Source organism: Bubalus kerabau, chromosome 5 (genome assembly GCF_029407905.1).
Source record: "Bubalus kerabau isolate K-KA32 ecotype Philippines breed swamp buffalo chromosome 5, PCC_UOA_SB_1v2, whole genome shotgun sequence".
In the NCBI taxonomy this organism is placed as follows: domain Eukaryota; kingdom Metazoa; phylum Chordata; class Mammalia; order Artiodactyla; family Bovidae; genus Bubalus; species Bubalus kerabau.
Window position 1 is genome coordinate 40,123,076 of NC_073628.1, and position 27,305 is coordinate 40,150,380.

The 27,305-nt window shown below is 45.3% G+C and overlaps 2 protein-coding genes across 13 annotated transcripts in view; both read right to left on the bottom strand.

Moving 5' to 3' along the window:
- Positions 1-8,830, bottom strand: part of CCDC90B (coiled-coil domain containing 90B) — a 149,646-nt gene extending 140,816 nt beyond the window's left edge. Inside the window, exon 1 of the mRNA XM_055581479.1 lies at positions 8,812-8,830. The gene's annotated coding sequence lies outside the window, so the exon portion shown is untranslated. The remainder of the gene's footprint in view (positions 1-8,811) is intronic.
- A 6,589-nt stretch (positions 8,831-15,419) lies between these two features.
- DLG2 (discs large MAGUK scaffold protein 2) overlaps positions 15,420-27,305 on the bottom strand; it is a 1,420,652-nt gene continuing 1,408,766 nt past the window's right edge. For 4 of the 12 annotated variants that reach the window (XM_055581486.1, XM_055581487.1, XM_055581488.1 and 1 more), the window contains 2 exons: positions 22,085-22,176; positions 15,420-20,442 (listed from right to left, as the gene is read on the bottom strand). In XM_055581486.1, coding sequence (XP_055437461.1) covers positions 20,336-20,442; positions 22,085-22,176 — 199 coding nt within the window. In that variant the 3' untranslated portion in view covers positions 15,420-20,335. The remainder of the gene's footprint in view (positions 20,443-22,084; positions 22,177-27,305) is intronic. The other 8 variants (XM_055581495.1, XM_055581490.1, XM_055581492.1 and 5 more) reach the window with 5 other exon arrangements.

Here is a 27,305-nt window from a genome sequence, read left to right on the forward strand (position 1 = left end):
CCTTTCCCACTGGATCATAAACTCTTGAGTCCATGGGCCATGAGTGATTCAACTTTGCTGTCTTGCTCCTCTCCACTCGGCTCAATATTTGCTGAGTGGATGAATGAGTGATTGTGCCCTGTTTACTAAGAGGAAAGCTGTGACCATCTGTCGAATCGCCTGGTTAGCACCCCTACCCTCTGTTTACAGTAACAGAATCCTTCCTTCCTGGAGGGCCTGCCACAATTCCATTCCCCCCAGCGAAAGTCCTCTCCCCACCCCCGCCCCAGCCTCCTGATGCAGCTCCTCCTTCAGCTCTCTGAGCCGCTCAGGAGTCCTCTGTATGTTTCTTTTCTTGACTGAATTGGCTGGAATTTATGGGTCAGAGAGATCAGATTAAATATAATTTTATTTTAGGACAATCTTGAAGAGTTTGTCCCTTGCAATCCTTTAGAAATTCCCTTTAAATGAGGCTTACAGAGACACGGATGCAGAGAGCGAACGTGTGGACAACCAGGGGGTAAGGGGAGGGTGGGGTGAACTGGGAGACCGGGATCGACATATATACATAAGACTCAGCATTCAAAAAACTAAGATCATGGCATCCAGTCCCATCACTTCATGGCAAATAGAAAGGGAAAAAGTGGAAACAGTGACAGATTTTATTTTCTTGGGCTCCAAAATCACTGTGCACTGTGACTGCAGCCATGAAATTACAAGATGCTTGTTCCTTGGAAGAAAAGCTATGACAAATCTAGACAGTGTATTAAAAAGCAGAGACATCATTTTGCCTACACAGGGCTGTCTAGTCAAAGCTATGGTTTTTCCAGTAGTCATGTACAGATGTGAGACTTGGACCGTAAAGAAGGCTGAATGCTGAAGAATTGATGCTTTTGAACTGAGGTGCTGGAGAAGACTCTTGAGAGTCCCTTGGACTGCAAGGAGATCAAACCAGTCTGTCCTAAAGGAAAATCAACCCTGAATATTCATTGGAAGGACTGCTGCTGAAGCTGAAGCTCCAATACTTTGGCCACCTGATGCAAAGAGCCAAGTCATTGGAAAAGACCCTGATGCTGGGAAAGATCACAGGCAGGAGGAGAAGGGGACGACAGAGGATGAGATGGTTGGATGGCATCACCGACTCAATGGACACGAGTTCAAGCAAACTCCTGAGGATGGAGAAGGACTGGGAAGCCTGGCAGGCTGCAGACCACGGGGTCACTAAGAGTCAAACACAACTTATTGACCGAACAACAACAAATGTATGAAATGGATAACTAATGAGAACCTACCGTATGGCACAGGGAACTCTACTCAATGCTCTGTGGTGGTCTAAATGGGAAGGATATCCAAAGAAGAGAAGATATGTGTATGCACACAGCTGACTCACTTTGTTGTACAGAAACAAAGTTGTTAGCAGAAACTAACAACATTATAAAGCAACCATACTCCAACAATTTTTTTCAGAAAATAAGGCTTGCTTTTAGGTAAAAAAAAAATCTGTTCCTCAAATCTCTGACCACAGTCCTGCTCCTTTCCAAGATGACTCTTAGGAGGGTGAGGCAGGGCTGTGGTTTACTGTGCCTTCTTTGCAGTTAAAGGGAAGGGTTCTTTAGGTTCACATGGTATTCTCCCACCTCTCTGGTCTCCATGGCAGCATCCTTTGTTTCTATGACAATATTCCTCGTCCACTAGAGGGATGCTTGCCCTGCTGGCATTTGTGTCTGAAGCCAAAGCTGACGTCACTTGTGATCTGGTTTCTCAAGGCACCGGCTGCAGGACTGCCTGGTCGCTGACCTCATCACTGGGCCTGTGCCTGTCCTCCACTGGCTTCTGGGTGGGGTGAGACTGGATGTGGGGAGGGTCCATCCTTCTCTGCTGAGTCACCCCTCTCCACATAGGTCTCATGGATGGAAAGCTGGCTCTCAGACTCAGCTATCTCTTGCCTCCCCATTTCAGAGTTCGGTGGAAGCTTCTGGGTTCCAACATATTCCACAGGAAGAGAGGGCAGCTAGAGAGAGCTGAGCTCTGGCCATCCATTCCTGACCAGGCTGTACCTCTGAGCTCCTTTCATGTGGCCAATCCCCAAATTCTTACGGATATGTTGGAGAACCTGGGCATCAGGTGACCTCATCCCAGCGTTCCACATAGGGAGCAGGATAGGATCTCCCTGTGGCTTCCCAGGCAGCTCATTGGTGAAGAACCTGCCTGCCAATCCAGGAGTCACAGGAGATGCGGGTTTGATCCCTGGGTTGGGAAGGTTTCCTAAAGGAGGAAAATCCCACTCCAGTATTCTTGCCTGGAAAGTCCCATGGACAGAGGAGACTGGCGGGCTGCAGAGCAGACTGCAGCCCATGGGGTTGCAAAGAGTCAGACACGACTGGGCGACGGAGCCTGCATGCAGGACGCCTTTGCCCTAATTGTTCTCTTCAACTTGTTGGGGTTTCAGCCCAGGGAAAGGAAAGAGCACAGTTTGACTGTCTATTTCTTCTATTCACAGTTCTATTTCTTCTCTCTGCTTCTGGCCCACCCTCCCGTCTTCAATAGCCTGGGATTATAAAGGCTGAGCTTCTCTTTTACTTCTATTTTATATCCTGTCTCTTCTGCCTGTAGTTTTATGGCTATCTTGTTTACACCATGGGAAAAATTCTGTATCAAGCTGATTTGTAAAATGGGAACAAGGGAAATTTAGACTTTCAAATCTATTGCCTTGCTTTAAAATGTCAGCAGTTGACTACCCTGTATTATCTTTCTCTGCATTCCTTCTTTGAAGAATCCAATTTCCCCTTTGCCCACCCTATTCCCCACCTGCTGCCAAGAAAGGTGAGTAAGCTGGCTGACCATTGGAAAAGATCAGGTAATGGGCAGGTAAATCTATATTAATAGTTTTCAGATATTTCCTTTATACTTTTAACTAAAGAATCCTAGCTGATATAAGCCATGTGATATACAATTCACAATTTGCTGGTGAATAATTTAATCTTTCCTTTTTGCTAAGACCTTTCCAAGAATTACCTCAAAGGGAGTTGATCCAGAGTATAAAGAGAAATAGATGGCACCATCACACTGGCAGAGAGAGGGACCAGGCAGGTCAGGCTCGGTGAGCACAAGCTGATCCTCCCTCCCGATTCCATGAGTGACACAGAATGCCCTGGAACCCAAGGCCATCTGCAGAGACGGTGGGAAGCAGGGGCAAGAGATCTGATGATTTTAAATCACTGAATAGACCCCTGCAGTTGAATGGGCATAACAAAACATGATTAGGATATGAGGCAGGTGGAGGGCTCAGAATTAATACAGTAAAAATGGTAATAGAGAAGCAAAGAAGGAAGCAATCTGAAGCCTCACATTTCTGACTGTGAAAATTCTCTCTCTTATATGAGGTTGGATTTGCTGCCCTTTCAGCCAATAACTCACTGCTTTTACATTCTTTCGATGTGTGAAAACCTGGGAGAATTATAACAAAGACATTTATTATTAAGTTTGGGAACAAGTAGGAGCCTGAGGCAATCAAGAGACTATTAAAAGCAAAAATGTGAAAGATTTGAAGGTTCTTTAGGATTTCCCCCAAGCAGAGTGTCCCACCATGAATCAGCTAGCCCGAATGAAATAAAGATACTGGCATTGGGCTTCCCACTTGAGGTGGGAGCAGACAGACAAGCAGGGGAGGAGACTACGGTGATCCATGTGGGGAGGGAGAGTGCAGCCCTCAGTACGAACTCGTGTTTAGCTTAATACAGAGATGATTACACATAGAAATGTTTTCAGTTCAGTTCAGTCCCTCAGTCGTGTCTGACTCTTTGCGACCCCATGAATTGCAGCATGCCAGGCCTCCCTGTCCATCACCAACTCCCAGAGTTCACTCAGACTCATGTCCATCGAGTTGGTGATGCTATCCAGCCATCTCATCCTCTGTCATCCCCTTCTCCTCCGGCCCCCAATCCCTCCCAGCATCAGAGTCTTTTCCAATGAGTCAACTCTTCACATGAGGTGGCCAAAGTATTGGAGTTTCAGCTTTAGCATCAGTCCTTCCAATGAACACCCAGGACTGATCTCCTTTAGAATGGACTGGTTGGACCTCCTTGCAGTCCAAGGGACTCAAGAGTCTTCTCCAACACCACAGTTCAAAAGCATCAGTTCTTCAGTGCTCAGCCTTCCTCACAGTCCAACTCTCACATCCATACATGACCACTGGAAAAACCATAGCCTTGACTAGATGGACCTTTGTTGGTAAAGTAATATCTCTGCTTTTGAATATGCTATCTAGGTTGGTCATAACTTTCCTTCCAAGGAGTAAGCGTCTTTTAATTTCATCACTGCAATCACCATCTGCAGTGATTTTGGAGCCTGCCAAAATAAAGTCTGACACTGTTTCCCCATCTATTTGCCATGAAGTGATGGGACCAGATGCCATGATCTTCGTTTTCTGAATGTTGAGCTTTATGCCAACTTTTTTACCCTCCTCTTTCACTTTTTTTTTAAATTTTATTTTCTTTTTAAACTTCACATAATTGTATTCACTTTCATCAAGAGGCTTTTTAGTTCCTCTTCACTTTCTGCCATAAGGGTGGTGTCATCTGCGTATCTGAGGTTATTGATATTTCTCCCGGCAATCTTGATTCCAGCTTGTGCTTCTTCCAGCCCAGCGTTTCTCATGATGTACTCTGCATATAAGTTAAATAAGCAGGGTGACAATATACAGCCTTGACATACTCCTTTTCCTATTTGGAACCAGTCTGTTGTTCCATGTCCAGTTCTAACTGTTGCTTCCTGACCTGCATACAGATTTCTCAAGAGGCAGGTCAGGTGGTCTGGTATTCCCATCTCTTTCAGAATTTTCCACAGTTGATTGTGATCCCCACAGTCAAAGGCTTTGGCATAGTCAATAAAGCAGAAACAGATGTTTTTCTGCAACTCTCTTGCTTTTTCAATGATCCAACGGATGTTGGCAATTTGATCTCTGGTTCCTCTGCCTTTTCTAAAACCAGCTTGAACATCAGGAAGTTCACGGTTCACATATTGCTGAAGCCTGGCTTGGAGAATTTTGAGCATTACTTTACTAGCATGTGAGATGAGTGCAATTGTGTGGTAGTTTGAGCATTCTTTGGCATTGCCTTTCTTTGGGATTGGAATGAAAACTGACCTTTTCCAGTCCTGTGGCCACTGCTGAGTTTTCCAAATTTGCTGGCATATTGAGTGCAGCACTTTCACAGCATCATCTTTCAGGATTTGGAATAGCTCAACTGGAATTCCATCACCTCCACTAGCTTTGTTCGTAGCAATGCTTCCTAAGGCCCACTTGACTTCACATTCCAGGATGTCTGGCTCTAGGTGAGTAATCACGGTGACATCGTGATTATCTGGGTCATGAAGCTCTTTTTTGTACAGTTCTTCTGTGTATTCTTGCCACCTCTTCTTGATATGTTCTGCTTCTATTAGGTCCATACCATTTCTGTCCTTTATCGAACCCATCTTTGCATGAAATGTTCCCTTGGTATCTCTAATTTTCTTGAAGAGATCTCTAGTCTTTCCCATTCTGTTGTTTTCCTCTCTTTCTTTGCATTGATCGCTGAGGAAGGCTTTCTTATGTCCCCTTGCTATTCTTTGGAACTCTGCATTCAGATGCTTATATCTTTTCACAGCTATTTGTAAGGCCGCCTCAGACAGCCATTTTGCTTTTTTGCATTTCTTTTGGTGTGCATATAATACAAGTTAGCGTATATGTATTTGTGCCCTTGCTCAGGCAGCCTGGGGAATGGTACCTCAGTAGCCATAAAAGCATCTAATCCTTAATTTCAGTTTCTTTTTTTTCCACTCAGTAGATGCATATTTATAAACTCAAGAGCAAATGTGTACTCGCATTGGGCTTCCCTGGTGGGTCCAATGATGAAGAATCTCCTTCAATGCAGGAGTTGCAGGTTCAATCCCTGGGTCAGGAAGATCCCCTGGTGAAGGAAATGGCAACCCACTCGAGTATTCTTACCTGGAGAATCCCATGGACAGAGGAGCCTGGTGGGCAACAGTCTACAGGGTCTCAAAGAGTTGGACACGACTGAAGCGACTTAGCATGCACACACGAAGCCACAGGTGACCACTGAATTACTAAAATCAGAAATCCAGACCTTTCTCCCTTCCCCACCTCCTCCCCATATTCAGAATCAGTTCATGTGGGATGAAGACCAGGAAGGGGCCAGGTGAGAATCGCCAACAGGCAGAGGAAACTCACACATCCTTGTAATCCTCACCCCAGATTTTTCCTATAAAAACTTTCCCCCCAAACCATCGGGGAGTTTGGGGTTTTTGAGTGGGAGCCACCAGTTCTCCTTGCTCCGTCCTGTGACTAAACTTTCTCAGCTTCAAACTCTGACATTTTGGTTTGTTTGGCTTCTCTTTTCATCCAGATGCATGAACGTTATTTGGTAACAACACTCCCTGGAGGCTATGAGCACCTCTCAGTCTAGGTCCAAACTCGAGGTCCAACAGAGGGACCTTCTCTCGGACCCCTGCCCCATGTACCCGCTCCTCCCATCTCCCTCCCCACCCCACACCCAATGCTGCCTCAGACACAAAGCCGGTCAGTCAGTTCAGTCACTCTTTGCAACCCCTTGGACTGCAGCAGGCCAGGCCTCCCTGTCCATCTCCAACTCCCAGAGTTTACTCAAACTCATGTCCATCGAGTCGGTGATGCCATCCAACCATCTCATCCTCTGTCGTCCCCTTCTCCTCCTGCCCCCAATCCCTCCCAGCATCAGGGTCTTTTCAAATGAGTCAGTTCTTCCCCTCAGGTGGCCAAAGAACTGGAGTTTCAGCTTTAGCATCAGTCCTTCCAATGAATATTCAGGACTGATTTCCTTTAGGATGGACTGGTTGGATCTCCTTGCAGTCCAAGGGACTCTCAAGAGTCTTCTCCAACACCACAGTTCAAAAGCATCAATTCTTCAGCGCTCAGCTTTCTTCACAGTCCAACTCTCACATCCATACATGACCACTGGAAAAACCACAGCTTTGACTAGACGGACCTTTGTTGGCAAAGTAATGTCTCCACTTTTTAAACACCTACAAAACCGGTACTACACCTCAAAGCGCTTCCTCCCCTTTCCAGGGCGCATGCAGCAGCCTGGGGTCTTCGGCAGACCCTGGAGACGCCACCAAGACCCCCTGAGGCTTCCTCTCACCCAGTGCTCCGTGCTTCTCTCACCTTCAGCTTCCAAAGGCTTTCTTGCCAGGATCACCAGGTTAGGCCTGAAAATCGCCAGCAAGAGCGAGAGCTCCACCAGCTCCCTTATTGTTTCACCCACAGCCACTCTCGGGAACTTACCAGGAGCCAGCAACACCTCCAGGCCAGTTCTCAGTTTTTTTTTTTTTTTTTTTAAGGTTTTTATTTATTTTTGGCTCTGCTGGGTCTTCGTCACTGCCCTCAGGCTTCCTCTAGTTGTGGAGAGCGGGGCTTCTTCCGTTTCCGAGCATGCGCTCAGCAGCGGTGCACAGGTTGAGCTGCTGGGCGGCACGTGGGGTCTTCCCGCGGCCCCTGCAGTGGCAGGCGGATTCCTAACCATCGCGCCACCAGGGAAGTCCCCAGATCTCAGTTTCTAATACCATTCTCCACTGAAGGAATCAGGGTGACTTGGAGAAACAGTTCATTCTAGGATTCAGTCAGGAAATCTACAAAATAAGCCTGAACTTCTCGTAGAGGCAAAATGTAAGGAAGTGCTTAAAAAAAGAAAAAAATCCACAACACTTGTGGGTATGTCAAAGGAACACAGGAACCAAATGAAGAGCTCAAATGGCCAAAATTGAAACAATCTGAGTAACAAGACAAACTAATATTGGATTATAATTGATAATATAGAATATACACAAGTCCTTGCTGATACAAAACAAATTATTGAGCAAATAAGTGAGAGAGGAATAGACAAATCTCCTGTGCTACTTTGCCCTTCAGGACTTGAAGCATCAGTTCAGTTCAGTTCAGTCTCGCAGTCATGTCCGACTCTTTGCGACCCCATGAATTGCAGCACGCCAGGCCTCCCTGTCCATCACCAACTCCTGGAGTTCACTCAAACTCACATCCATCGAGTTGGTGATGCCATCCAGCCATCTCATCCTCTGTCGTCCCCTCTTCCTCCTGCCCCAAATCCCTCCCAGCATCACAGTCTTTTCCAATGAGTCAACTCTTCACATGAGGTGGCCAAAGTACTGGAGTTTCAGCTTTAGCATCATTCCTTCCAAAAAACACCCAGGACTGATCTCCTTTAGAATGGACTGGTTGGATCTCCTTGCAGTCCAATGACCTTCTAATTAAGAGCAGGCTGTGCCCAATGACTTCCTTCCAAAGAACAAGGGGGATAAAAGTAACTTCACAATGGAAAAACTAAAAAAAGCCTACCTCAGCCAGGTGGACATGATCAACATCAACATCAGTGATTAAGTCATGCACCCTTGATAAGGTGTGATGAGAATGGCACTTTAGCTCTATAAACATCCTTCCAAAAACTCAAAATCCCAGTCGAATCAGGAGAAAACATCAGACAAATCCCAAGTGAGGGGCATTCTAGAAAATACCTGATCAGTATTTCTCCAAACTGCCAAGGTCATCTAAGCCAAGGAAAGGCTGAGAAACTGTCACAGAGTTAATGAAATGTTAACAGAGTGTCCCGGATGGAATTCAGGTAAAGATGAGGGCAATTTGAATGAAGCGTTATCTAGTTAGTAACTTATCAATATGGGTTCATGAACTGTGACAAGTAGTTCTGAGCTGCACCCACCTTTAAGACGGAGGAGAGTGCAGAGTAGGCCTCAGGGACATCAGGAGTTAAAGTGTGGGGTGCTTACCAGTCTGGGGGAAGGTCCTGGAGTGACACCCTACTGTGTGCAGCAGCCAGCGGGCAGGACCTGGCCTTGGGCTTCACTCCTGGGGGTTGGGGAGGGGAGGTTGCCAGTTTATAGGTGGGCTCATTAGTTACCAGGGAAACTAGCAGACGGGCACGCCCCTCACCACACCTTTGGTAAGAACCACCGCCAGCTGAAGCAAGGGTAAGCAGGTAAGAAGGTCAGTCTGGTGCATAGGGTACAGGTGAAACAGGCATTGGTGGAGCAGGTGATGCAGAATGCAGGGGAACCACAGTCTTGAGTGGCCTGACTGCATAGTAGTTCATAGGGGGAATTGGCTAGAGGATAGTTTTCCTGTAAATCTAAAACTAGTCTAAAATAAAGAGTATATTTAAAAGTGGCATTGCAACATGTGGCAGAGTGAAAAAAATATTCCTGATGAACTGGAATATTTTTTTTGTCTTTCTCATGTGATAACCTTGCTGGGGCTGCAGCTTAGTTGTCTCAGTTGTGTTCGACCCCACGGACTGCAGCCCGCCAGGCTCCTTTGCCCATGGCGATTCTCTAGGCAAGAGTACTGGAGTGAGTTGCCAAGCCCTCCTCCAGGGGATCTTCCCAACCTAGGGATCGAACCTGGGTCTCCTGCATTACAGGTAGAGTCTTTACCACTGAGGCACTGGGGAAGCCCATGTTAACCCTGATGTGCCTTTAATTCTCCAAGGCTGTTTATCCGTCAGATGGTGGATGATACACCTGAATTCTCTCTCTCTCCTCCTCCCCTTTGCCACTCAGGGCTGAATCCAGCACTTTGTAGCTCCACTTTGAGAATAGTCCATCTACTTTTAAAAGCCTTCCTTTCCTTGCTCTTGGTCCTCCATTGTGGTCATGTCCTTTGGGAAGCGAATTCCTGCATTCTTGCTTGTTGAGAAGTCCTTTCCTGAAATATCTTTGCCTTTTGACAGTGACTCATTCCTAACAGGGGCAGGTGACCCAGGTAGAGGCAGATGGCTTGTCTGCTTGTCCATCAGGCCAGCCTTCTGGCCCTTCTTGGTAATCACTGCTCCAAAGCAGATCCTTAGTTAACATTCACGGAGCCTGTCTGCTGGAGCAGCAAAGGACGCTGAACGAGGGAGGCCTGAGCTTGTGATCCCCCCCTGCCACCGGCCATGCGACCTTGGGGGGAGTCTCTGCTTCCTACAGTCCTGATCTATTCGCCTCTAAGATGGGGAGGCAAATGACCTTATCTCTTTCGCAGGGTATGAGGACCAATGTGAAAACAGGCTCTCAAAATTCTATCAGTAGGATTTGCTGATAATACAGGGTGATATTAATACTTGGCCACATCTGACTGAGCGACTGAACTGAACTGAACATCATTGTTAGGGGAACCACTAACTGAAACTGCCCGCCCTGCCCAGGCCAGATAGTAACCACTTGCATGAGTTATCTTACAACAGGAGGTCCTGGTTAACAACATGAACCTAACAAGCTTCTACTATCTGGAGGAATTCAGGAAAGATCAAAAGGAGAAAGTAGACACCAGTCCATATGTCTTACCAACTTCCCAGAGTCCTTCTCTCTAGAATCCATCTTGGCTGAGCAATGCGCATGCCATGTATGTGCCACCAGGAAGGACCCTGAATCAGAATGACTGACTGGAGAAAAGCTAGGAACGAACCCCATCACCATAAACCCCAAGACTGCGAGTTCACGTGGCAGAGCAGTCCTCCCAGGTTCCCTGACCCTCCTGCTCTCCACCCGGGCGCCCCTTCCTGATAAAGTCTGTTGCCTTGTCAGCACACATGTCTCCTTGGACAATTCATGTCTCCTTGGACAATTCACTTCTGAGTGTTAGACAGGAGCCCACTTTTGAGCCCTGGAAGGGGTGCTCCCTCCTGAAACATCGTAAGAGAGATTCAGCGCTGCAGAGTGAGGCCAAACAAATTGAAATGCGGGCGTCTGGAGCCAAGAAAGTTTTCAGGAGAATGCATGGTTCCTGCTCAAAGAAGGAGCCAAACCCTCCGAAGGTTTTCAGGGAATTTTTATAAGCAAAATGTGGGGTGTGGGCTGCAGGGTGAGTGACTTTCTTCTGATTGGTTGGTGGTGAGGTAGCAGGGTGGGGGTCTAGGAATCTTGTGTTCAGCCTGAAGTTACCATCTTCCACCTGGTTGAGGGTCTTTGTTTTTGCAGAAAAGCTCAAGATATTGTTATCTATCTTTAATCACTGCACTGTGGTTTATGGGTTGGTTTCTGCATTGGTTGGTTTTTTATTGGTTTCTGCATTCCCTATTTCTCTGATTAGTAGCTGTTTGAATCTGCTCTTATCCTGCAAGTAAGGCAAGATGAGGCATATATGTCATTTTGGACTAAGGGGAAGGATGTAGGGGTCTGGGACTTTGAAGGGAAATAAGGTAATTCACAGCAAGATGGGAAGAGTTAGTGTTTGGTAAATACATGTTTGTTAGGTCATCTAGAGACAGTGACCACAGAGAGGACTTTGATCAAAAGCCCTTGCTGGATTCCTCTCTATCACACCTACTTCATGAGTTATTTATGGTGATAGCTTCTTCCTGGAACAGGCCTCTCTTAAATTATCTAACTTAAATATCTTTTAGGCAGTTAGGGGAAAGTTCAAAGGTTCTTCTTGAGTCTTCTAGGCCTTGCTTATTATCAGCTGGAAATAATCTGTGTGCAGAGTGGTGCATCTTGGGGCAGTGTGCCCTGAACCCCATCAGGTTCAACCTCTCAACTTGTTAGTTTTTTGTTTTTTTTTTAATGAATGAATTTATTTATTTTTGGTCACGCTGGATCCTTGTTGCCGTGCACAGGCTCTAGAGTGCTTGGGGTTTCAGTAGCTGTGGTGCGTGGGCTCACTGGTGGCAGCTTGAGGACTCTGGAGCTCTGGCTCAGTAGTTGTGACTCACGGGCTTCGTTGCCCCTAGGCAAGTGGGATCTTCCCAGACCCAGATCACATCCAGGATCGTGTGGGATAGAACCCATATCCCCTGCATTGGCTGTTGGATTTTTAGCCACTGGACCACCAGGTAAGTCCCAGCTTGTTAGCTTTATATTTTTGTTGAATAGAAATCATCTGTTCTTTTCAAGGAGCTCTAATACCACACCACTACTGCGTGTGTGCTCACTCAGTTGTGTCTGACTCTTTGTGACCTCATGGACTGTAGCCTGCTAGGCTCTTCTGTCCGTGGGATTTCCCAAGCAAGTATACCAGAGCAGGTTGCCATTTCCTCCTCCAGGGGATCTCCCCGAGTCAGCCGGATTTAGGGCCTTAGTGGCCTTTATTTAGTAGGTTTAGGTGGATGCTGTTAACTTCACTCGCTGTCTCAGTTGGGTGAAGAGGGTCTATGCTTTGGTTTGTGTGACTCTGCAACTAGGACTAGTGAGTAGAAGCTGAGAGGCGGCAGAGAGAAGGACTTAATAGTTTGGAGTTCTCCGACCCCCATCTTCAGGAGGAGAGGAGTCTCTGGGAGCTGGCTGAGTGCAGGTCAGGGCACTGTTTCTGACTGTGACTATAACAGGCAGTAAGAAATGCATTCTGTACCTCACACAACATGAAATGATATTCATCCTCACTATGCATGAGGCACTCTAGTTTCTATTTCATAAAAAAGAAATGCTGGCTAATGACCCACTGGTGGGTGGTCAGTAGCTGTGTGAAAAATCAGACTGGATTAGAGCCTAGTGATTCCACCATCAGGCTTCCCAAGTGGAGCGAGTGGTAAAGAACCCATCTGCCAAAGCAGGAGATGTAAGAGATGTGGGTTCAGATCCCTGGTTCAGGAAGATCCCCTGAAGGAGGGCATGGCAACCCATTCCAGTATTCTTGCCTGGGAAACACCAGGGACAGAGGTGCCTGGCGGGCTACAGTTCATAGGGTCGCAAAGAGCTGGACATGACTGAAGTGACTTAGCACGCACGCATGCACTGCCGGAGTCCAGCCCCAGCAGCCAGGGATTCAACCTAAAGAGATGGAGGGTATTGTCGAATGAGACAGCCTCTCAGTTTTTTGGACTGCCTCTTTATTTTAAGTTTAAGATTCTCTTTTATACTTTTACAAAAACATTAGGTCAGAGGTTTGACATTTTCAGTTCCCCCTCTGCCAGATTTATCTCCATAAATCATTGTTGTTCTTCAAACAGAGTTCCTGTTTCAGTGATTCTCTCAGAATCAGCCTTATCATCTATTATCTACCTCTTCTAATGTGTCCTATAGTTAACTTGTGATTACATTGTAGCTCATGCTACATTCCTCAGTTTACTACTTATCTTCCTAAATCCTGTTTGCCCCTAACATCCTGAGCTCACTATCTCTTAAAAAGGCTTCTAGCTATAGTGTCCCTAAAATTCCTAACTTCTATAAGCTATAGTAAAATATGCTAACTTTACAAAATTCCTTAAATCTTTAACTTCTAACTATTTTAATTATTTTTAAGCCCTAAATTCAGTCAACTCCTTTGCCATAAACATTTTCCTCACAAATAGGCTTCAGATAGCAATCCATTCCATGGCCTCAAGCTGTGGCCTCTGTGCTCATCCTGGAACACTCTTTTGTAAAAGTCCTTAAACAAATGTCAATGATTAACTTTATGAATTATTCTCTGCGCACAGCTGCAGAAGGCTTTGTGCCTTCTCTTGCTCCTCTCAAGAACAATAAGCACCATAATATTCTTTATCAGTCAACTCAGCCGAGGAGAGGAAAAGACAAGTCAGAATTACAAGGCCTAACTCCTCCATCCCGGGACCGTGCCTGCGGAATGAGGAGAGGGGTCTGGGGCCGTGCCTCCGTTTTGTCAGTACTGCCTAACTTGGCTCCCGACAATGCACGACTCCAGTGTCAGCATCGCTTGGGAACCAGTTAGAAATGTGGGCACTCAGCTCCTCCCCATACCTGCTGCATCGGAATCTGCATCTAAGGCAATCTTACAATTAAAGAGGAATCAAAGTTAACCACCGTGACTCAAGCCCATTTGTATTCTGGCACATGGGAGCAAAAGGGATGGAGGCAGCAGGAGTTTTTACTGTAGCTGACGTTGGGGGAAAGCAGTGCTGAGTCAGGCTCAGGCGTGGATTCTATGTCTCTCAAGTGTGCTGCAAGAGTGCACGTGTTGGCCTCAGGTCCAGCTCTGTCTAAAGGACCCCCGGGAGGTGGGGAAGATGGCCCTGTGTCACTTGGCAGGTGGCCAGGTGCTGGGCACTAAGCCTATCCCATAAATCAGCTCATCTGTTATTTCCCTTTTGTTATATACAGTCTTCAGCAAAGTTTGCCTACGTATTCCAGCTTTGTCCCAGCTGTGCTAAGGGGCATTAGGGACAAGTTCTGGACTTGACAATAGCTGTAACATTAGAAGGCGGAGAAGGTTCAGTTTCATGGGAGCAGTAGTGCCTTCTGAGTCCCTAAGGGAAAGGTTAGTCACAGAGGACCACACCTAGTGTTATGAGACCCAGCAGTCCTGGCCCATAGACGACATCGTCCCCTGACAGCTTCAAAGTCTCTGTGTCTGCTTTGTGCTGAGAGAGCTGGTGGCCCCTCTGCAAATGTTCCTTACCTTTGTGCCCCACCGAGGCTTTAAAATTCTGTCAAAAATGTTTAGTCTCAGAGTATCTACAAAGTCCATGGATGCAGAGCTAGGTTGTCTTAGGTGCAAAGATGTGCAGTCCACGTCTAACTTTAGAGACTTCCAGAATGATCATGTCTTAAAAATATTTACGAAGAAATGAAACAGGACCCCAAAAGTCAAAAGCTCTTCAATCTTCCCTCGCCACGCTCCCCAATAAAGACACCCATTATTGAGTGAATCTGGCTTTTGTGTCGTATTACCATTATTAAACCTGATGAGACTGCAGGTGTTAAAAATGGAATAACTGTGGGAGTGTGAAGTCTGCACTGGGCTTGCAGCCTCAGCCAGTGTCCTCTTCTGCAGCCTTGGATGGGCTCAGCTCACTGCCACCAAGCATCGTGGACAGAGACAGGGCAGCCGGCAGAGACTCCTGCAGGCTCACAGTGCAGCCAGGATGGGATGACCAACAAGTCTGGCTTCCCCAGTGGCTGATCCAACTACGTGATAGTGTATCATGAAGCAAAACGTACTCAGAGCGATCACTTGGAGGGTGAAATTTCACCCTTTCATGGGAGAAATTTGTTTTGGTTCCCCAACTAAGAGACCTGCACTGTCCAAATGCCTTTATGTAAAGGAATATATTTAATCTGGAGGGAAGAATTATCCAGCAGATTCAGGTTTTCAAACCTGACGCTTTTGTGTGCTAAGCTCTTTGGAGCTGGTATGTGTTTTGACCTCAGTATGCATGGAAAATGACACCTCTTTTCCAACTTATGCCTTTCTTTGCATCAGTAGGATCAGATAAGAAAAAACTGTTTTTCCCTATTCTTAGTATCTTCTGGAATCTCACAGTTTTGAAACTGGAGAATTAAGTTTTTTCATGTAGACATGAGGGTCTTAAAAAAAAAACAAAACCCTATCATTTAATACTATTGTTCACCCTTGGCAAAATCCTGATTAAAAGCAAGCAAGATGGTAATCAAATATTCAAAAATACTTCGGAGCACCACTTTCAGCTCCTCTGGCAGTGCCAATATTTTTCAGAGCAAATGTAGTCTAACTACACTTTATCTCTAAAATCAGACAAGTCTGATAAAAATAGAAATCAATGATTCTATCCTTTGTGAAAGAAGACAAATTATGCTTTGAGAGAAAATAATTTGCTGTAAAGTATAAAATGTTTTAATATTTATATCTTATAATAAAACCATGACATGTTTATAAACACTCTATCAAGCATTTTTTTACAACGGGGCCGCCGCTGGCAACTGGCAACGCAATAAATATGCAAAGACGCAGTGAGTATGAAATATACATCTTGATTTTATAATCGTGTGTGCTTTATTTTTTACACAAATGGAATGGAAGTGTCGAATATTTACACTTAACAGGCGTGTAAGCTGTGCAGTGTCTCTGTAAACTCCAGCCCAGGCAAGGAGTCTTCCCCCTCCCCTCCCATCCTGCACAATGGAGAAGCATCCAGTCAGAGAAAACTGTTACAAAACTTGGCATACTGAAAGGATCTCACGCATACAGCCTGGTGCACTCGGAAGTTAAGACACGTTTAGGAAACACAGATTCAAAAAGGAGAAAAGTTCGCCATCTCATGGGGAGTCAGCCTTGCCATTTGGTTGTCTGGCCTCATGAGTTGCTAGGGAGATTCTGTCTTCTGTCTTTTAGATGATCTTTGTCTAAACCATTCAACCTGTCTTAAGCTTGTCCTCAGCTGCTACAAGAAACTGCACAGCTGTACAAAAAATGATTTCCAAAGCACAGTTTTCAGTGAGGAAGGATATTTACAGACTAAAGTGTGTGTGTAGGTTTCCATCCACAGTCACGCGTACCCAATGTGGTAAGTGTATACATGATATACAAACCACATATGCCATACATACACAGAAGTAAAATGTATATCCACAGAATTCTGGAGGGAGTCCTCTTTCAAATCAATTGTCACAGGAGAGACTCCACATGCTCTAAGGGAAATGTCCCCTTTTGTTCCTGTAGGAGTGACAAATTACTATGATAAACTTAGGAACTAGCCTGAGTCTCTGACTTAAATATTTTTGTAGGAATTTAGGCAGGACCAAGACAGGAAAAAAAAGAGATGTAATTTCACCAGCAAGTCCATTCAATCTCACCAGAGCAATCACCAGCTGAAAAGCAGAGGGAGCTTCAGATGAAAAGAGGAAAAAGAAAGCTTATGAATGGGGGAAAAAAACTCTCTCTCTCTCCAAACCAAGGTGATGGCATGGCTTCCACGAGAAGAAAGAGGTTTGCTGTCAGAACAACTGTTGGGGCTGGAGTCTGCCTTTAGCGAAAGGAAGTGTCCTTGGAACCATGGGGTGGTGCTGGGAGTGGGCTCCCTGTGGACCAGGCTTCAGGCAGAAAGGGACCCAGGTGCCGGCAGGGCCCAGGGCACGTGCATCGTCACTGCCGGGGCAGCGGTGCAGGCTGGCTCAGGGAGGCCTGCTGGAGCTGGCTCCAGCCGGGACCTCATTCATGCTCAGCTTAGCTTTCTGGGCTGCCTGGGTGAAAATGGTGACCCAAAGAATCTGTGTCATGAGTCCAGCGTGTGGACTTGCTGTCTGAATCAGCCAGGAGCCCTTAAAGGACAGAAAAATTAAGGAGCGGGTTATGGGAGAGGAGGTGGCCAGAGACGTAAGAAGAGAAAGTACAGAAACGGTGGAGACAGAGGAAGAGGTAAGGGAGTGTCTGAGATGGTGGGAGAGAGGGACAAAGAGATGAGGGAACAGAGGGCAGGGAGTAAGGAAGGGATGAGGGAGACAGCCAATGACTCGGAGGAGATAGGAAGGATGAAGGGAGAGGTACATGAAAGAGATGGAACGAGCTAGAACCAGGACGGGAAGAGCAAAGGGAAAGAATGAGAGGAAAAGAACAGAGGCCAGAGCCATAGGAGTGGGGAGCTTTTCCCCTGGCTCGGAGTCCTGAAGGGCTGGCAGTGGGATTCAAGACAGCTCACAGGCACCTGAGTGCAGCTCCGTAAAGATGGGCGCACCCAACAGAGCCAACCCAAGAGCGTAGGGCTGGGAGGAAAGGCCTGCAAAGAAATGGCCCACAGATCCCGTGGGAGGAGAGCCGGAAACAAATGCCCCTGCAATTAGCTGACGAGTGGGATTTTTGATTTTGGTAAAGCTGAGACCCCCGTGGTGCTACACATTGTACCAGAGCATGAAAAATAGCACCAGTGACACGATCTGGCACTTTTTCGAAAGGGCCCAGCGTGTGAAGGTGACATTGCGCCCCCAGCAAGCTTTCAGATTGGAGAGAGCTCTCGACAAAGTTTGCGGTGTTAGCACCAGTCTGGCCCCAGGCTCCGCGTGCATTTGCACCAGTTGTAATCTGGGTAGCTTTCGCGCCATTTCCATCTTAAGTCATCGGGTCTGCGGCAAAATACACCCGTGTGTTGGAGCCGTGGAGACCTCAACATTGGGAAGCGCAAGACAACACAACAAATGGAGGTGTAAATTCTACAGGAAAAGACCCTCTCACCAATTGGCTTGGTGATTCTTCAAGCAAATATATATGTCTATATATATTTATATAAATCTACATAAAAAAATCAGTGCAAATGCCATTTCTTATCTGGAAGCATCTACACTAGGAAAATAATTATATTACTACAAAACCAAGGGTTGGTGGTTCAATTTGATTGTACTCAGCCACAGCAATACTTAATATTAAATGGAAAAGCACATCACACGACCCGCGGAAACATCTATTCATTAATGACAGTCCTCTAAATAAATGGTTGCATGCTCAGTTGAGAAACCAAAGAAGTTATCATGGTGGCCTAAAAGTAGAGCTGGGATCAGGAATGGCATTCTGGTGGCGGAAACTTCTGGGAGCAGAGATGGATGAAAGTAGGCCTTGACCTGAAACTGGCGAATTGCAGACATGGCTACGTTTTTGACATTTTGAACACTCTAAAGAAGTCTTGGGAAATTTAACTTTCATCAGAGGGAAAATGGATTGCTAGCCCTTCCATTGGTAAAGGCAGCCTCCAGACTATAGGTAGATGCATGATTTTGCATCTCTTGTGTCTGTTTTGCTGACTGCAGCCAGGCAGACTGTGGTGTTTTAGTGTCAAATGAAAAATGCTTGTTTTTGGAAAGAGACCCGCATTCTGAGCTCTGGTGTTCTTCCTGTGAAGAAGCCCCATCACTGCTGAGGGCTCAGCCTCTCGCTCTCCCATCCCAGCCGGCATGCTGGTTTGCTGCACAGTGTGGCAGAATCCTGCCAGGTCTGGATGTACCCCAGAAATAAGGCGACAGGGCTTAGTCTGGGCATGCAAATGACCCAGAGTTGAGTAGTTACAGAGATCCCTGGAAAGTCTCTCTCTCTAAACACCTGGGGTGCAAGCAACGCTGATGTCACCATCAGCTCTAAAGTGGGAGATAGGCTTCGGGAAGTTTCTTTTTTTTTAAATCATCATAGTTATAATTGCTAAAAAATAAACTTGGTCCAGGTGCAGCCCCCAAGAAAAGCAGTTCAATTGGTTGAGCTCGAAGTCATTAATGGTCTTTCCTGGTGGTTCTATCTCTTTGTCCTGTACACAGAAACAAAAGTCTGCACCCCTCACCCACTCCTGTCAGATCCTCCCCTTCTCTCTCTCTTCCTCAAAGAAATATTGCATCTTAGGACAGATCTCTCCACGGCTCTGCACCTTCTCTGGCTCTTACAAAAGCCCTCAGTTTACTTATAAAACAGACAAGAGTCCTAATTATTCATGACAGCCAAAATACTAAATGATCCTTTAAGAGTTGTATGTAAGTTACTAGGAACAACATTATTCAGCTATTTGCATGGCAGGCCCAGGGTATTTAACAAGAAAAAAGCAAAAACTTTCCTTTACATCATTTGTATGAATTTGTCTTTGAAAGCCATCAGCTTCAAAAAATGCATTAACCAAATGTCCTCCAAAAATATCCACGAGGGCAACTCATTAAGGGATGTGCTCCATGAGAGTGGATCTCTGATGTGGGAGGGGGATCTCGGGAGGTAATGAGGGAGAAGTCTTTGTCAGGCTTTAGAAGGAACTCATATGCTCTTAATGGATCATTGGCAACAAAAGGGAGAGTGCAACTTTCTGTTCTTGAGTTGGATCATCTGCAGATAGTGCGTACATTTAGTCTTTCAGTTAATCTTTACAAAATATTTCACAAAACTTTTTTAACCTATAGAAATTCGCTTCTATACATTTAATATATTTTTATTGTATAAATTATTCTCATCTTTAGTGCCTTCTTTCAGTTTATAAACGGCAAAATAGACAATAAACAATCATAAAGCTAACCCCAGGTGGAATCCCCTCCTCCCAGTGAGGTCAGTCCTCCACACACTTGTGAATTTTATGAAATGCTCATCTTTGTAGATGCCAGGCAAAGAAACTACACACTCATCCTTCCCTGATAGTAATGTTATGCTGTCTCCAAAGGGATGCCTTTCCTTCCCCTCCCCCATTCTTTCTTTTGCTTGTAAAGAAATCAAAGGATGTGCATAGTCCTAAAATTTGAAGTGTACCAATTATAGATGTGGGTAATGGGAAGGTTGGTGAAGTTCAAGTGCTGGCAACTTTTCTTTAAAGCGAAAAACACGGGGAGCTCAGCAGCTAAGTCAGCTCTGGACATCTGCTGGGTGAGGAGGCTGCCCATCTCTTGGGCACGGAGCCCATCAGAGGTTCGTCCCTACACCTGGCACTTTGAGCAAACCAAAGCCTTCCCCGCGTACTGCGATGTCTTTTCTGTCCCACCCTTTGGCCCCTCCTTTTCCTTCATGGCTTCACACAGTTTGTGTTGTACATTCATAAGAATTCACATTGACTGCAAAAACATAAATGCAACAAAAACATAAAAGCCTCCAAGTAGTATATTATATATATTTTGTTCTTCTAAATGCTCTTCTGTCATTGTTGGAGGTGCAGTAGCTAATTTATAACTTCTCCTTTGAGGGAATCCAGATGAAAGGCCCAGACTGCTCTTCAATAACAAGCTTGCATTGGTTATAGATATCTTCTAGGGTGTCGCCTTGGACGATAGCTGGAACAAGAGCAAACACACCGGAGTCATGAAGCATTTCCTGGCTGGTGAAGAATGACCATCAATCATGTAGAAGAAGCTCAAACAGTGACAAACTCATTAGGAGGCTTCATAAGACTTCACAATAATAAGAAAAAGCAGAGATTCACTTAAGCAAGGTCACATCAATGATTTAAAAAATGCTTTTAAGGCATGCCCTAGATTAGTAATAAATATATTAGTCTTCCTTCTTTCCACATGTCTCTCTGTAGTTCTACGTGATGAATCACTCATTTATTTAAATTTTATGGGTGTTGACTCTGGGCCAGGCACTGAGCTAGGCATTGATCAATTTTCAGACTGAGAGCTCCCTGTTACCAAAGAAAGCTGGACTTATATTCTCCAGCTTATATTCTCTTATAAGCTGGACTTATATTACTTATTTTATAATGGGCAGAAATTAGAATATTTTAGATGCAGAGGAAATAATAAGGATTTTAGAAAAAACTTTAGTTAATCTCCTCAATCCCCAAAACCTTTAATAAGAAACTTTATTCATTCTCCAAGTAATCTAATAAGTTGAGATTTTACCATTTAGGGCTTTTCATAGTGAGAATATCTTATGGCAATTACTTGCAAAAAATACATAAAATAGAAGGAAACACACAGTGTATTACCCCAAAAACCAATTCACTTAGAGTAGATTTAAATATATTTTATTATCTCCTTTGGACAAAAACTATCTTGTAGATAGATATCCCAAACACATCAATACTATCCATATGACACTGGGGCCTAAAAAGAAGTCGTTACTGAACGTGGTTTAGATTTTCAAAAACAAACCTTGGAATGTGCTGATTATTATATTTTATTCCTGAATATAAAGCACTGTTCAACATGTACATTGTTTTGAACATACTGGATGTTCTTTTGGGGGAAACATAACTCACATCTTTGTTACTGATGGAAATTGTACTTAAGATTTACCTGATTCAACATATTTGCAAACTGCTAAGGCACCAGCTTTCTCATCTTTTGATTGAGATAAAAAGGAAAACACCTAACTTCATGTAAGGTAACTCGGGAGGAAAGTTCTTGTTTTAAACCATTAGTTGTAACTGTATGTAGCGTTAGTCTGAGTTGGGTCCAACTCTCTGTGATCCCATGGCCTGAGTTCTGAACTGAACTTGGTTCAGTTGCTAAGCAGTCCACCAGGCTCCTCTGTCCATGGGATTCTCCTGGCAAAAATACTGGAGTGGATTGCCATTCCCTTCTTCAGAGGATCTTCCCAACCCAGGGATCAAACCAGGGTCTCCTGCACTGCAGGAAAATTCTCTACCATTTGAACTATGGAAGACCTATCAGTTGTAAGGCAAATTCCAAAGTTTGATCACTTTTTGGATCTGATCAGTGTTTCATGAAAGCATATAACAGAGAACCTATGATACCCAGGACAAAATATCCCCCCTAATTTATGTTTCCAAGGAAATATTTAAAAAGAAAAAAAATTTTTTTTGCATTAAGATATGACACGGAATTAACTGAAACACAGAAAGTGTTTCGAGCATCTTCTTCTGGTGCCTAATGGGGAGACAGACCCAGAGGTCCATGAAGCAGAGACAATTCATCCTGTTTTTCATAGTACAAATGCAAATGAACATACCTGTAAAATATTCTCCAAATTCTTGTTCTAGCTTAATTGCACGGTCATAGGTTTTCTTGGCTTGTTCCTCTGTTAGACGCTTATTCATTTCCCTGGGAAAAGGAGAGTCTGGTGTTAGAACACAAAGGGAACACACCAAATCCTGAAAAACTACAGTGTACGTGGCTGAGTGTAATCTTAGCAGCAGCTTCCTAGCCCTTGACGGGACTCCTCTTTGTTGGGATGTTTTCAGCCACAACAACGAACTTCCTGTTGCTGCCCCCGCCCCACCCCTGTCCTCCCCCATCTCTGCCCCCCGCCCCAGGACGCTCATGCTCCCAGGGGGTCGTCTCTTGGTCCCATGTTAGACTGAAGATGAATCTATTTTCATGATTTCCACTCACTAGTTCTGTCCGCTGCAGCTCTGCAGAGCAGAACCGAACCCCCTTCTTCCAGGACAGGCCTTCAGGTATTTAAGTGCTGATGTGTCCCTCAGGGCTTTCATTCTTCCAGAAAAAACTGCCCTGCTTCCTTCATCTATTCTTTCATGGGATGTAATCTGGAAATGTATAACCTTCCTGGTCATGCGTCCTTAGATTTTGTCCTCGTCTGTCTCAACCTCTTTTAAATACGGGACGTTGTTGTTGTTGTTGTTGTTCAGTCGCTCAGTCGTGTCCGACTCTTTGCGACCCTGTGGACTGCAGCACACCAGGCTTCCCTGTCCTTCATCGTCTCCCGGAGTTTGCTCAAACTCATGTCCATTGAGTCCATGATGTAGAATTGAACACAATCTTCTGGGGTGGCCAGAGGGAGGGGAGGAGAGCAAGTGGAGAGAAGGGAAGATACTTCACAGCTTTCCGGAGCTCATTCCATCTAAGAGACTAAGACTCGACTGTTCTCAGGTCCTAACCTCATGGAAAGCTTTGATCTCTCGACCTTCCCACCCTCCCCAAAGGCTGCTGTGCAGCTTTAGTGTGGGCAGCAGACTCGTGGAGTGGAGAAACAGAGACAGTCTTCCAACAAATTATAGAAAACGAGACAGGCGCCTCAGGCACGTGTGTCTTTCAGGCTGAAAAAGGATTCTGTAGCTCTAGAGACTCAACTGCAAGCCATAAGGCATGTCTATAGCCAAAGAGCCCTGGACTTCCTCTGTTTTTATTTTCAAATGGAATTTCAAGGAACTGCTAAAGATGGCTTGAATTAAAGATGCAGAGAGAATGGAACAACCAAAAACTCTGGGACCAAAATATTTCAAACAGACTCTAAGCAAGTCATATCAAATAGTGAGCTGGAGAGAGGAGCCTGGCAGGAAGGAATCTCTGACGCTTATTTTGTTTTATTTTTGTTCGGATAGGAATTGCTGTTCGGTTGCTAAGTTGTACCCAACTCTTTGTGACCCTATCAACTTCAGCATGCCAGGCCTCCTTGTCCATCACCAACTCTCGGAGTTTACTCAAACCCATGTCCATTAAGTCCGTGATGCCATCCAACCATCTCATCCTCTGCCGTCCCCGTCTCCTGCCTTCAGTCTTTCCCAGCATCACGGTCTTTTCCAACGAGTTGGCTCTTCTCATCAGGTGGCCAAAGTATAGGAGCTTCAGCTTCAGCATCAGTCTTTCCAATGAATATTCAGGACTGATTTCCTTTAGGATGGACTGGTTTGATCTCCTTGCAGTCCAAGGGACTCTCAACAGTGTTCTCCACCATCACAGTTTGAAAGCATCAGTTCTTCAGTGGATAGGAAAACGGGCTGTAATTACACTGGGTGCTCTCTGTCCTTTCTGTTAGTCTGTCAGCCGTTGGTGTATCATTAACTGTAGGTATGTGCTGCTTAATCATTGTGAGAGTATTTAGATCCAACAAAGTTTCAAGGACAAATTGAGGAGGGAGGAAAATGGAGAGTAACTTAATCTATGGATTCCCAACCAGGGGCAGCTTTATCCTTCTATGTCTTCAAGGTGTTAACATTTGTGTTTTTTTGCCAACCAAATACACTGTATTTCTTAAATAAGATTATTTTACATTCTCATTCTTTCTTAATGACATTTTATTACTCAAAGACTGATAATCATTGCCTCTGATCATTATAAGAACATCACTGTGACTGCACTGGGCTGATAAAAGTTCAGCCAAGAGCAAAGACATGTTGGTTGGTCCATCGGGATGCATCAGAGGTGCAGACAGAATTTTGAAGGCATTGCTGCCTTTGCCTCTCACTTTAGGAAGTCAGAGAACTGGGTCTGGAGCATGTAGTCTTAATTCCATTTTCAGAGCAAGTAACTGAAGCCAGAAGTAGTAAGTAAGGCTTGCTTAAGGTAAAGGAGTGAATTTCATGAAAGAACTCAAAGTTATTGTTTTTCACTAATCAATTTTTAGTTAAACAGACTTTTCATTACACTAAGATGTTCTTTCAAAAGAGACCCCTATTTAGAAATATACAAAACTGAACTGAAGTCAGACATTAGCATGACTATAGGCTTGATGTTGGTGGCTACAATGTATAGAAGTGGGAATTCCCTGAAGTCTTGTTGAAATAAACTCATCTTGTCTGAGGAATGGTATCTATAATTCTCTTCCCAAACAGCACTAACCCTAGAAGCTTTGAGAGGCAGTCATTCTTGGGTGGCAGAAAATGCTGAGCTAAACCCAAGGATACTTCTCATAGAAAGATAGTATTTTGCTCCAGGAGTCAAGAAATCATGTAGTTCTGGATCTTCTTTGATTTCCCTGGTCATGCTGGCCTATTTTCTCTGAATTCCCTTTGCATTTATTGTAGCAATACTGAATTTTCTTTTTTGGCCTCACTGTGTGTCATGAAGGATCCTAGTTCCTCTTCCAGGAATTGAACCTGCAACACTTGCAGTGGAAGCCTGCCTGGACTCCCAACCACTGGATCACCAGGGAAGTCCCTTGAATTTAGGTTTTTATCCTCTAATACATTAAGTTGTTTTGTCTCCCTGACCAGTCTGCCAGTTCTTTGAGGCCAGAGACCATGGCTTGTTCATCAGCATGTGGCATGGATCTCGGTCAGTGCTTAAATTTGTTGAATGAATAAGTGAATGAATGAATGGACAGACAAATAAACATAATTACAGGACAGTTGAAGACAGAAGTAAACACAGGGAGCAAGAAGGTAAAAGCATACTGGGTGGCGCGGTGGAGACACACAGGAAAGCCACTCATTGCCACGGGGAGGGTGGGGGATGGACGTCACATGGCGGCACAATGTGAGACCACAGCTCGTCCGTACACACCCTTGATTTTCTGCTTCTCTGAAGAGGCAGCTATGTGTGTGCCAATAAGCCCTGTGCTTTGCTGTGGGTGATGCACTTGAGGACACTGTGTGTGATGATGTATTGGTGCCCACATGTGACAGCTGCCATGCTGCGGTTCCAGCTGACCTGGCCCTCACCCCTCCCTGGGGAAGGCGCAGTTCATGCCAGCTTTGCTCCTGAAGTAAAACCCTCAGAAAGACTGAACTGGAAAGTAAACGCCCAGCGTTTCCTAACACGATCCCATCCGTCTGAATGTCACTGGTGTTGCTCTGTGCAAACGGCTGCAGCAAATGATGTCAGATTCACCGTCTCATCACGGGGGGCAGCCTTCAGCACGTTTACTTTTCCTTGGTCATAAGTGGCCGCGACGGGGCCCTAAGGCCAAATTAAGTAAGTCGTCTTGTAGTTGTGGAGGAAGCCGGCCTTCTCCCGCTGAGCACCAGATGGGAACGTCCCGAGGGGCGCGCTGAACCGAATGGGCAGCTGCTCTTCTCCCCCAGGCCTCCCTTCCCCGGGAAGCCACTTGCCCACTGCTCGTTTGTGATGGGAAAACTTACTCTGCTCTTTCTGAAATGGCCTTTAAGATGCTGTTTCGAGGAGGTGGGGGACATGTTTCTCTTCATCTTATTAATGTTAGCAGTACTAATAATATTTATGAGGCTCTTCTCAGATTATAAATCACCTTTATGTAGGGAAATGTGTGGCTGCTTAATTCACTTTGCTCACTGCTCAACACAGTAGCTGACATGAGGAGGAACTTAATACATGCTCTCAGGGATGCTGCTGCTAAGTCACATCAGTCGTGTCCAACTCTGTGCGACCCCACAGATGGCAGCCCACCAGGCTCCCTCGTCCCTGGGATTCTCCAGGCAAGAACACTGGAGTGGGTTGCCATTTCCTTCTCCAATGCATGAAAGTGAAAAGTCAAAGTGAAGTCACTCAGTCGTGTCTGACTCTTAGTGACCCCATGGACTGCAGCCTACCAGGCTCCTCCATCCATGGGATTTTTCAGGCAAGAGTACTGGAGTGGGGTGCCATTGCCTTCTCTGCTTAGGGATGCTACTGAGTGCTAAGTCAGTTCAGTCACATGTTCACTGTTTGCAACCCTGTGGACTGTAGCCCACCAGGCTCCTCTGTCCATGAGGATTCTCTAGGCACGAATACTGTAGTGGGTTGCCATGCCCTCCTCCAGGGGATCTTCCTGGCCAGGGATTGAACCCATGTCTCTTATGTCTCCTGCGTTGGCAGGCATGTCCTTGACCACTAGCACCACCTGGGAAGCCAATAACCATTATTCTATCATCAATACCTGTTTTTCCCTGTGCTGGCTGTGGGCAAAGCCCTTATTTGTTTTTCTTTTAAAAAAATACTTGGCTGCACACAGTCTTACTTACGTGGGATCTTTATTGTACCATGCAAACTCTTAGCTGTGGCATGTAGGATCTAGTTCCCAGACCGGGGACAGAAGCAAGGCCCCCTGCATTGGAAGCACAGAGGCTTAGACACTGGACCACCAGGGAAGTTCCCAAAGGCCTTTATGATATAATTTTACGCCTAAATTCATGGGGCAGAAGGTATGAAGAGTGACCTCCTCACTTTATTTTTTCATCCTGGTAAGAACTTTTGTCCATCTCTTATTTATGGGAATCTATTCTGCTTTTAGCTTCCTTGGTGGCTCAGACGGTAAAGCGTCTGCCTGCAATTCTGCTTTTAAGATACACATCTGGCAATTGCCCCAAAGACTGACTACATGTTTAACTTAATCCTCGTAGACTGCAGTTCCAGCTACTATAGCTTCTTCCTCCCAGGGAAGGTGCTAAACAACCGGTCGATCCTTTACAAGTAACTGCTTTCACCTCTGGGATGAATGATTTCATTTTCCTTGGTCTTTCCATAAACACTGTTTTCCAGTACTTTATGGTTCACTTGTGAACACTGTCAAATGCTCTAATGCCTCGAGGCCCAAA